An 11,026-nucleotide genomic window follows, 5' to 3' on the forward strand; every position below is an offset into this window, starting at 1 on the left:
CATAAGCAAAAAAAATTTCCTTGTCCTAACCACAAAAACCACCATAACAGGTGACTGTCATTGATATCATGTTACTTAAAGCACACCAAGCTCTTATGTATGACAATTTTAACTCCTATGATACTCATATATACTCATTATATTCCATATATCTGTATGAATCTAAATTTCATGAAGAATAATTTTTAATTTTATTTCATTTGTAATTTTGAAAATATTTATAATATAATTGACATTCCTCGCCTTTGTAGCTGAACTGAAGCAATGATAATCTATGAACATTTGGTGTAACTTCAGTGTATTCCTCCGTTTTGACTCAGCTCAATCCTACGCTTGGCAAGATCAGAGTTAAAGGTAGCAATAGATGATTTTTACCTGCAGCTGTCTGATACTGATTCGCAAGTCTGATTCATTAAATCCATAGGGTATATTCCAACCAAGAGGCCCAAATTTTCTTCTCTCCTGAACAAGAGCATGGAAAAAACAAACTCCAAAGAGCAGTTTCTCCCATACCTTTGGGAAAAACAAACCAAAAGAGTATTATTAACTAGCCTATACACTTGTGCTAGTCTGTAACTTACGTAGACAACACACCATTTGATTACCTCTCTACATCTAGGGTACAAATACAGGCAACTATTAAGTATGCTGCAGTTATTTGACTTGGGAACAAATATGCACATAGTTGCCACATACACAAGCACATTTAGCTAGTTCCTCAAGTACCATCACACAAGATTTTTCTCTTCTTCCATGTAAAAGGAAGTTCACTTCACAGGAATTCAAACCGCACCAGATATTTATTTTTAAGGCTCATTAGACAAACATAAAATACAGATGTACTGTTTAATATAAGTCTTTATATGCACCCATTTATACCTATGAATATTGATTATTATACTCATATCTCTGAGTAATCCCACTGTTTCTTCACTTCCTTCACAGGTAATGATTAGCTAAGTGGTTCATCATTTATCAATAAGACATATGGGCATTGCAGTACTGGTCCCTGGGAGCAAGAAAGATCTTCCCAGTGCTCACAGTCTCGGATAATGATAAGTATTCCCTACTAATCAATGTTCAGAGTTTGTGTACTTTGTGTAATATGCGCGTGTTTAATATGTATGTAATTTAATAAAGCCTAAGAAACCATTTTAAATATTGCCATGTGAAATTACCTGGCAGAGTAATCAGCTAGTCATCTTTATAATTGCAAAACCTAAACCCACAACCATAGTAAAAAATTTTAGCTTATAATATTCACTGGACAGAAATCAGTATATCTGTGGATTTAAAAAAAAAAAAAAAAGGAATAAAGCTCTCAACAGATGGGCATATTACCAGCTCCTTTTCAGGGCATCCAGAAAAGAATTCAGGATCAGAAATAGGATCAGAAAGAAATGACTGAAGGAGGTTTAACCGGAGACCAGTAGGAGGTTCATTTGTCATCTTCACTCCATTCTGCAGAATGGTTACTGGAAACTAGAAATAAAACCCAGCAATACTGCATTCAGAAAGTGTGGAATAGACACTATATTGTCATAACAATATATTATTACTCTGTTTGTTATATAAACAATTACCTGTAAGAAATTAAATTGTAAACATCAACAGCTTTAAAAAAAATCTGAAATGCATCAAGAAAGTAAGACCTTGCTGTAAACTGCAAACCTATATTTTAAAATGTTTTCTTGGCATTCAACACCTTATAAATAAAGTGCAAAATTAAATTTTTGAATTTTTGTAAAACAAAGCCTCAGTGGCAGCATAAAAACTTCTTAATTACATATGCTGGCAATATGCAGTTCCATTCACTAGTACACAAAATATCACACATCACAATATTAAAATATTACAAAGGAAGCTTGGTATTACTTTGTTTATGATTATTTTTTTTAAATGTCCTTTCTTGATTAAATTACCTCTTCAACAGCCTCATTGTATTTCAAAGAAGTTCCATATTATCAGCTCATTCAGTGATATGACTACTTCCTAAAAATGTCATCAACTTTTCCTTTCCCCAAATACAGAATATTTGGCAATGCATGTACCTTTGGTGAAGGGTAACTAGTAAGCCAAAGTCTGAAGACTGGATGACATTTTTCGCTGTTAAACTCTTCACATATTTTCTCCAGTGTCGGCATCCATGAGACAGCTAAATGACAGTTTTGTAAACAAACCCAGGTTCCTTCTTCCATTCCTTTCTGAATCATTTCTGTAGCTATAGGTCCTTGTCCTTGTCCTAATGAAATGGATTGAAACTTATTTCCGACCATCTCTCTGTCATTTGCAAATTTCAGGAGGCCTTGAGTAGAAAGCATAAGATTTTAGCATTTCATCATTAAAAAGAACAACTATGTCAGGAAAAAAAATATTTTAAAATGTTTCTTACTATTTTTTTAAAATATACATACAAAAAGATGGTATAGCTTTGATGTAGAGTGTAATATTTATTCAGTCTAAAATATCATTCCCATTTTTAGAGAGCACAGAATTTTACCAGTGTGACATGATGCACTTCAACCTACTTGCACAAAGTGCAAAATAATCCTCATTGTGTATTGAAGGGGGAATTCAGGTCCCTAACCTGAAAAGGTGTACTATGCTTTTGTTTTCTCTTTCTGTGTGTACTTACTAGACATGGGATCTGCTCCTGGAGATAGCACAAATATTAAAGGGATTGTAGAATTTGAATCTAAGTAACTTTTTGTTAGATCAAAAGGTGGTGGCTCTACAAATTTCTTCCCCAGTTTATCAGTTACAAATGTTGTTATAGCTGGACCAATCTGGTAAAAAAAGTAAATACAAACCATTAACATAAATTAAATGTAACTGCACATTTGACAGCATATTTTATGTATCATAAATTAGTTAAATTCCTGATCCTACAGAAACCTCTCTGCTTTGCACAGATTTGAGACTAGTCTTGCTGAATGCTTCAGAAGCAAAGGTTTCACCTCTTGATGACATCCTCCTGCTTTTTTTTTTTTTCTTACAAGAGGAATAATAATGCTTTTAGAAAATAAAAAATAACATACCTCATATAAACAATATTAAATTACGTTAAGACTTTAATTCAGGCTTTACCTGATGTAGAAGACCAGCACATTCCCCCTTAGTAAATATTAATGTAATTATTTTCTAATTAATTCTAAGGAGCAATTGCAATATGTACTTTAAATTTAAAATATGTACTAACATTGAAAGTACACACAATATAATTTGCTAAGTGTACCAAAGGCAGTATGTGTTAAAAGTTCACCTTGGCTATTCAAATCAACACACTTGATCTCTCCTTGCCTTGGAACCCTTTGTATGAAAGCCCATGGTATTACATACTCTGTTTCTTCAGGCAAATACATCCCACTCTCGAGTACATTAGGTCCACCAGCAAACAGACTAAATATGAATAAGCACTTAAAGAAAACTAAAACAATGAGTATACTCTGAAAGATGCATTAAACCACGTCAGACAAAATATCTTAGCTGATGCTTGTGGTGTTTGTGTTGCTCAATTGAAAAAGAAGTATAGCATTTCTTTTCTTAATAAAATATGATGCAGAAAAGATTAGCTATTGTAACAACCAGTGTAAACTATGCTATAAGACATAGAACAGCGTACACACACTTGATAACAGGTCATTTTACCTTGTCTGGTCTTAAGCACCGAAGAATTATAATCTTTTGTAATTCATTTAATGTAGTATTAAATTGTTCTGGTAATGGAAAGCTTTGTGGCTCTTTGCTGTCATAAATTTTTTGCCATTCACCTATATTTTCAGAGATGTGACTCCTAGAGAAAAAAAAACCAGTTACAATTACTGTAAATACCTGGAGTCTGTTCTTTGATGTTTATCAAAAGCCAATTACATTGTATTGTCATACAAGCCACTCCACATCTACATCAGCAAATATTCCTACAGTTGAGCTTCTTCATGCTGAAGAGTGAAAAATCCTTTCCCATCATGCTATTGCAGACATACAAGACTCCACCTGAAAGGTTTCGAGTTGACAGTAAGTTCTGCCTATTCCTCTAGCCAGCGCTGCCTGGACCTTCATAGGTCTGAGTGAACTTTCTGCCTCTCATACTTCAGGAAATCCCCACTCTTTAATCGAAGAAAGTCACCCAGAAATTTGACCAGGGAAAAAAAAATAATATTTTCCTTCATGCAACATGCAGAGTACATCCTCTGCACTGGGACAATGCTCAGACTATTTAAATGCTAGATCATCATCCACATTGCTACTAAAGCTCCAAAGGGCAGAAACACAAAACAGCCCCAAATAATTTCTTCTAACAAAGCAGAGTTTCTGCAGTCAGATCCAAATCCGCCAAGTATTCGGGTTCCGTCAACTCTTTATATGCAAGACTTGTACAGCCTTGCTGGCTCCAGAATTTATGGTTAAATTCTATTTAAATCCAGGGTGAAATACTCCTGATTTCAGCAGATTAATTTTACTAGAAAAATTCCTCCCCCAGCGTTGCAGTGGAATTTTGCTACATATACTTCCTTTGGCCTCCATTGACCCCCTTGAAACACTGTTTCTCTACCATGGAGACATTCCAAAAGAAAAATTTCTTTATGGAATACCTTATACAATTTAGGAAAATAGTTTCATTAAATAATATTATAATTATAGCGATCTGACTGTGTGACTTATTTAAGTGAAGCAAACCTAAGGATGAAAGAGGGTTTCTTTTACCATGTTGGCATTCTGGCACTCATTTGGAAAACGTATAGGAAACATTTCTTTCAGCATGTTACACGTTTTGGTCAAAAACAAGGCTAATTCACATCAACATTTTTCTGTACCTCAGTCCTTTCAAAGCTGGGATTTCACTTGCACGACATAATTCATCCCAGCTCTTATCTGGTAGCCATGTTGGATCTGGATTCTTGTACTTATTCTTGAGACCCACACCCCCAGTTAGTAAGAACATAAACTCTTGCTGTTCTATTTCATTTTTCGCTCTATATTAAAAAAAACAGATAATATTCAGTTGTTGAGGTACAATTTTACATCATATAAAGAGCTGCTCAAAATTAATTACACTTCACTGCCGTTTAGTAATACTTCTACTGCAGTAACAGCTGAGATCAGATCTCAGTATTCTATACAATTAAAAAACTGTGTGGTAAAAATGACTGAATAAGACTACAGTAAGGGTTTCAAGTAAATGGTATATATCTGCTTATTTGTTTTTAAAAAGTGCAATTATTCCTGATTTTTAAAGGCTTTATGGAATATAATGGGTTCTGGGAAAACAGCAGCCTTACAAATTGGCCCAGGAATGGTCCATATACAGATGTGTACTCATTGTAATTACGTAAGAGTGTATGCTATGGTCACGATGGTGCAATTTTGAACTTATGTTTCCTTTCACAATGTATTCACACAAAATTAAAAAAAAAAAAACGGAAGACAAAACTAAAAAGCCGGTGGAAGAGAAAAGACTGCGAGTTCAGTATTATCAGTATTAGAAAACCCCAAACATTCATGCCCTTACTCCAAAGGCATTATTACTCATATGCACGAGAACATGCTATCTCATCAATACCTTTTTCCATAAGAAAAATCATTAGTTTCTGTTATTACGAGACTTTACAATAATGAGCTTACATGAGAAGACTACAACATAGCAAAAACGAGAAGAGCAGCTTGTCCTTTTCAAACAGTGAACGACACACATTGCAATACAAATTGTATGTGAAGTGGTCATTTAGATATCGAAGTCGCTTCTCCAAAATTTTGGATTTGTTACTAAAAAGAAAAGAAGTGAGAAACAGATTTCAAATTGAATAACTTAGGCAAATCAGTTAAGAAACCTAAATCTATTTAGGGTTGCGGAGGATTTATATTAGACCCACATGCTCCACAAGGGACTTAGATGCCAATTTCCCCAAAATTTCAATTACACTCTGTTTTACAGCTCTTCTAAAAGTCCCAAGTGAAATAATGAACTGAAATCAATTTGCCACAGTTAGGTGGTAGCACACAGTGTTCATAATGGAGCCCAGTTCAGAACCAGACCTCACCCTTTCTATAAGTCATGTTCTTAAAAATACTTAAATAAAGCACATGCTTACAGTTCTTGATTTGCTCAAACAGTAACTAGGAAGAGCATTTACTTCGTTAACATATCATATTTTGTTTCAAAAGTCTGCATTTAAGTAGGGATAAGAGGTAAATGGTTTCAAAATGTTCATAGGAAGAGAAAGAAAACTTTATTTTACACCAGAAAGACTTTATTTACCTGTCATGAATAGAGTTGATAAAGAGGTTAACAAACCAACTAAGGGAATACTGGTACATGGGATCAATGTTTGCCAAGTCTGCAATACTAAAGAACAGCACCGATGAATGCTTTGCAATAGCTCGATAGCCTTCTCGAGATTCAGCTATTTTAAGTTCCGTTTTCTCTGCAATCTAAATATCAACAATAGTGGACAAAGAAAAGCTTTCAATGTCCTTTGTACAAAAATATTACTACTTAATAACATTATTAAAATAGTTCTCTAGAGCACTTTATAACACCAGAGTAAGACAATTTATGTTCCAAAAGACACAATCACAGTAGGTAATGACTACACTAGGTAAAGTGAGTACTTGCCCCTAACATAGTACTGCCTGATCTACTTACCTATACTACAGGATGGAATAGTCAAAACAAAGGACAAAGGAGGCACAACAGTGTTGTTGCAACATTTAGCATCAAAAGTATCGATCTATCTATGCAGTATTCAAAAATATGACTAATTTCAGACTGGTTATGTATTTAAGCTCTACTTTTTCTACTGTAAATCAGCTTTATACAAAACAATACTCTGAATTTAAAAAGGTTTTTCAAAATCTGACCATCAGACAAATTCTGAGATTATATTTGATAGGCATTAATAAGTAGCAGTAAGGCCAACATCAGTTTAAAGAAAACACTAATATTTGATTTATATTAAGTCTATAGTAATTAAAAAAAAAATTAAAAATCTTTATTATATTACCAATAATATTTAGCTCTCATTGACTGCAGCTGGTATTTTATGCACCGAGTACAACAAAAGAATCTGGACTTGCATACCTATATTAGTGACCCAGATTATTAATGTCTCCCTGAATATTTTTGTACTTTTAAAAAATCCGTTCCTTCCTTTATCTTAGCATATTACCTTCACTTCAGAATTTATTACTTTTCACTCAGTCCTTATAGATAGATACACATTCTTTAATGCATTTTAAATTAAAGACTGAATAAACACTCAGTGAAGATTCTAGAATGGATTCAAGTATTTCTCTTCACATTTCACAAGCACAGAATTTCCTCCTTGTGCTTTGCATGTAATTCGCAGATCTGCTAGCTGAAAATTTTAACATTTAATTTCTATGTATTGTTACGGAAAGCACACACCCGCATTCCTTACCTGCTGTTTTTTAGTGATCTCATTAGCTGTTATTTTAGCAGAATCCAAGACCTCGATAGCAGTCTCATCTTCCAGAATATTCCCTTCAGATGAATGTAAGGTTTCTAAAATTTTCTTCTCAATTTCTTTTAGATGCTTTTTATTGGCTGCAGACTGAAGGATGAGAGCATTTCTTTCCTCTTCTAGTTCTGGTCTAATGAAGAAAAATACATACAATAAAAACAGTCAACGTTCACCTTCCACTGACTGTAAATGTAGCCCATGAAGATGACTCCGTCTTCCTACATTAAATATTTGTGAATATTCTCTTCCTTTTAAATAGGTTGTTACTGTTCAGCATATATTTATAATTCTGAACATAGATTTCTTTGCATAACTTCAGTTCGGTATTTGGAAATGATGGTCTAAAATTTAACATCTCAGCATTTTGCAACTGTCAGCGCATCCTAGCTTTCCTTTATGACATCCCTGCTGCCTGAAAAAACACCATGTGATATGCAGAGTAAGCTTACTGCTGGAAACAATTTTTTAGCCCAATCGCATAGACGTTTTCATACAACCCAGATACTAGTTCTCTGTATCTCTGTGAGGGTTTAGATAAGACCCATAATCAGTTTCAGAGGTACTGTGCATTTATTCCATACGAAATTAAAACTAAATCCTCATAATTCTGCATCCTTGTCTGGCAGCTCAGTCACACTGCAAAAATCACAATAATGATTTAAACTTCAAATAATATTTACATAGTTTTCTAACATTCAAGGAATATTTCAGGAGAGAAGTGCCATGAAAAAACAATGATTTTACATCTGCCGTTTTAATTATCACTTACCTCACAGTAAACATGACAATGTGTTTCCCTAACAAACTTTTTAGATATGAAAACTAGAAAAACATCTTATTTCCCCCCCCAAAGCTGTTACTGAGCAACATTTACACCACGTAACTTTAATTTTACTTTACAATCAATTAATCTCGTATTTCCTTGGAACTACAACATAAAAAAATTAAATGGCTATTTGCCATAAAGAGAGACTTACCTCTCTTTTGCTACTACAATACCTAGCAATTGGTCTTCAAGTCCCTCTGGTGTTATCATAAAATTGAGTAAAGAAACTTTTGTAGCAAGTTCAGGCATATAATGTGGATTTCTCAGTTTTGTGGTAATAAAAAACTTGAAATCACTGGAGTACTCAATAATGGTCTCACCAAGCCTGATACACTCCACGCCTCCTTAAGTTAAGACGAGAAAAGTTAAGAAAACTGTTATCTACTTCAATTACTTAGAGAAAAAAAGATTACTTTTGTGATTAAATAAAAGAAAATTTCTTGCCAATGACAAATTTTCTGGAAACTATAAATAAATAAATCTGCTCCTCTGAAGAATTCTTAAAAACTTCAGTGAGGCCTCATTTTACTCTTAGCAGATGAAATAGAGTCAATCTGATTACTACCGTACTTTCAATATGCATATATAGTACTGGAGATGGTAAGAAAGAGCCATGGAATTACTCTCAAATATGATATTCTTACAGACTGTTCTTTCCTTGAATTACCTGTCTGAAATAGGAAACTCAAAAAAAAAAAAAAAAGCGTTTGAGCTTTTCTTTTCTTTTCTTTTTAAAAAAAACTATGAATGTGAAAACCAGTAAAGATAAGCTATGCAAGAAGGAAGAAAAACATATTTGTGTTTATCTGCATTTTCCTGTGTTTTCCCATGAGGAAAAGAAAGAAAAGTTGAAAAATCAAATTCATAGCTACTTAGCAAGTTTCACAGAAACACAGGAAAATTGTGCCTTAAGCAAAATGCCTAGACAGCTTTTCTTGATTTGTGCAAAATTTAGTAAATATTAGTACTAGACTAAAACATATGAAAATGAACAAGCAAAACATCATTTCATGGAGACTCTTCCCTTTGCAGAGTCAAGTGTCTTCAGTTAGTCTCCTATAGTGACATGGTGAAGGTTTTCACATAGAACCACTATCTTAAAGTACTTAGTACTTACTAAGTACTTACCACTACTTTAAAGTACTTTAGTACTTACTAAAATATAAAATAAAACTTCAGGCTGTTATGAAGTTAGCTTCCTCTTACGACAGGCAGCAGTAAACCACACAGTAATAAGAAAAATATCAGGCAGTGTCATAGTCTCCAAGACAAACATTAATGTAATCTACTTCAGGGTTCAAAATTAATTTAGCTATACCTTGTTTAAAAGTCTGTTTAAGTAGCAAAGGTTCAAGTGATGGGTCTAGTTCTTCTCCAACGTTTTCAAGCAGAAGTGGAGTGCCAAACTGAATGCAGTTCTCCAGGGTTCTCATATAATCTGTGTCACTGACCTTGATAACATTCAGGCGGTTTTCCTTCTCAAAATTCTTGATCCATTTATTTGCTTGACCTTGAGGATCAATCATTAATGGCCTAGAACATACCAGACAGTTTTCTCAGTGCTTGCAGGAGTTTTTCAAAATTTTAAACTATTATTTTAAAATATTTCTGTGTCAGGCTGTCAAGGAAAAAGTGATACAATTTTAATTCTGTTATTCTAAGAGATCAGTGAAAAATTAAGGTATAGGTATTTTATCATAATTTGAAAAGTAATACCAAAAATAGCTTTAAGAGTTGCAAAAAAAGTTCATAACATTTTTCAGAAAACACACCAGAATGCAGAATTCTTGTAAAATCTTGTTCTGCCTCTCCCCTGGAATTCTAATTATTTAGAATTTATATAGTTTTAGAAATTGAGTTCTTTCTCATATATTTTTTCACTTAAAAAATAAAAGTCAAGAATTAGTTGCAATTTAAATCTGATATGTTGGTATATCAGCTAGTATAAGACTGGCAATGTAAGCGGGGCAGGGAAAGGTGACACTTTTAATTTTGTTCAACAGATTTGCAACTTGCTGTTTTCATCTATATGTATGTATTTTAGTAAGTCAGGCATGAATAATATCAAACACCTCCTCTAACTGCAGCCTCAGAGAACAACGCAACATTCTAAAAATGGAATTACACACTGTAATCTGAATATAATCTGAATCTATCATGAAGACTAATTCTTAAGAGAACACAGATCACAAGAACATCACTAGAAAGTTTTACAATCTTGTATTTCTACTGAGTGCAGCTTATTTGCAGACAGCTATCACAAGTTTTCATATAATGTAATAGATATCATCCTTGAAATAAAATTCCAGTTGGTATAAAAAAAAAAAGTAGTTAAAGTAGAATCCTTTATATAGATGTGAGTTTCACACACAATAAATATCTATAAAACAAAATTGTCACATGATAGCCTTATAACTGTAAGAACCTGAAGTGGACTGTGGTATATCTGGACCCTGCAATTTACATAACCTGAATCTTATCATTTAACACGTAAAGAATGAGGATTTCTGTGCAGTTCTAAAACTGATTCTTACAAATGTTTCATTAGCTAGTAATAGGACAAGGTACAATATTAAAAAAACAAAACAAAACCAAAACCAAACCACTTTATCCAAGAGCACTGCATCTCCTGAAAGGAAAACTTTCAAGTAACTACATACACAAATCTCTAAAGTTTTATTCCTCTTCAATTTCACAGGAGCTGGGAAAAAAGATTCCA

General features: G+C 33.5%; 1 protein-coding gene across 1 annotated transcript in view; it reads right to left on the reverse strand.

Moving 5' to 3' along the window:
* DNAH12 (dynein, axonemal, heavy chain 12) overlaps positions 1-11,026 on the reverse strand; it is a 68,141-nt gene that overhangs the window by 5,534 nt on the left and 51,581 nt on the right. Inside the window, exons 54-64 of the mRNA XM_009895746.1 lie at positions 9,626-9,840; positions 8,459-8,651; positions 7,419-7,611; positions 6,257-6,429; positions 5,623-5,763; positions 4,815-4,973; positions 3,649-3,793; positions 2,636-2,786; positions 2,052-2,305; positions 1,342-1,482; positions 376-513 (exon numbers count right to left, since the gene is read on the reverse strand). Of these exons, the coding sequence (XP_009894048.1) occupies positions 376-513; positions 1,342-1,482; positions 2,052-2,305; positions 2,636-2,786; positions 3,649-3,793; positions 4,815-4,973; positions 5,623-5,763; positions 6,257-6,429; positions 7,419-7,611; positions 8,459-8,651; positions 9,626-9,840 (1,903 nt within the window). The remainder of the gene's footprint in view (positions 1-375; positions 514-1,341; positions 1,483-2,051; positions 2,306-2,635; positions 2,787-3,648; positions 3,794-4,814; positions 4,974-5,622; positions 5,764-6,256; positions 6,430-7,418; positions 7,612-8,458; positions 8,652-9,625; positions 9,841-11,026) is intronic.

This window comes from Charadrius vociferus, unplaced genomic scaffold (assembly GCF_000708025.1).
Source record: "Charadrius vociferus isolate BGI_N301 unplaced genomic scaffold, ASM70802v2 scaffold512, whole genome shotgun sequence".
Taxonomy (NCBI): Eukaryota; Metazoa; Chordata; class Aves; order Charadriiformes; family Charadriidae; genus Charadrius; species Charadrius vociferus.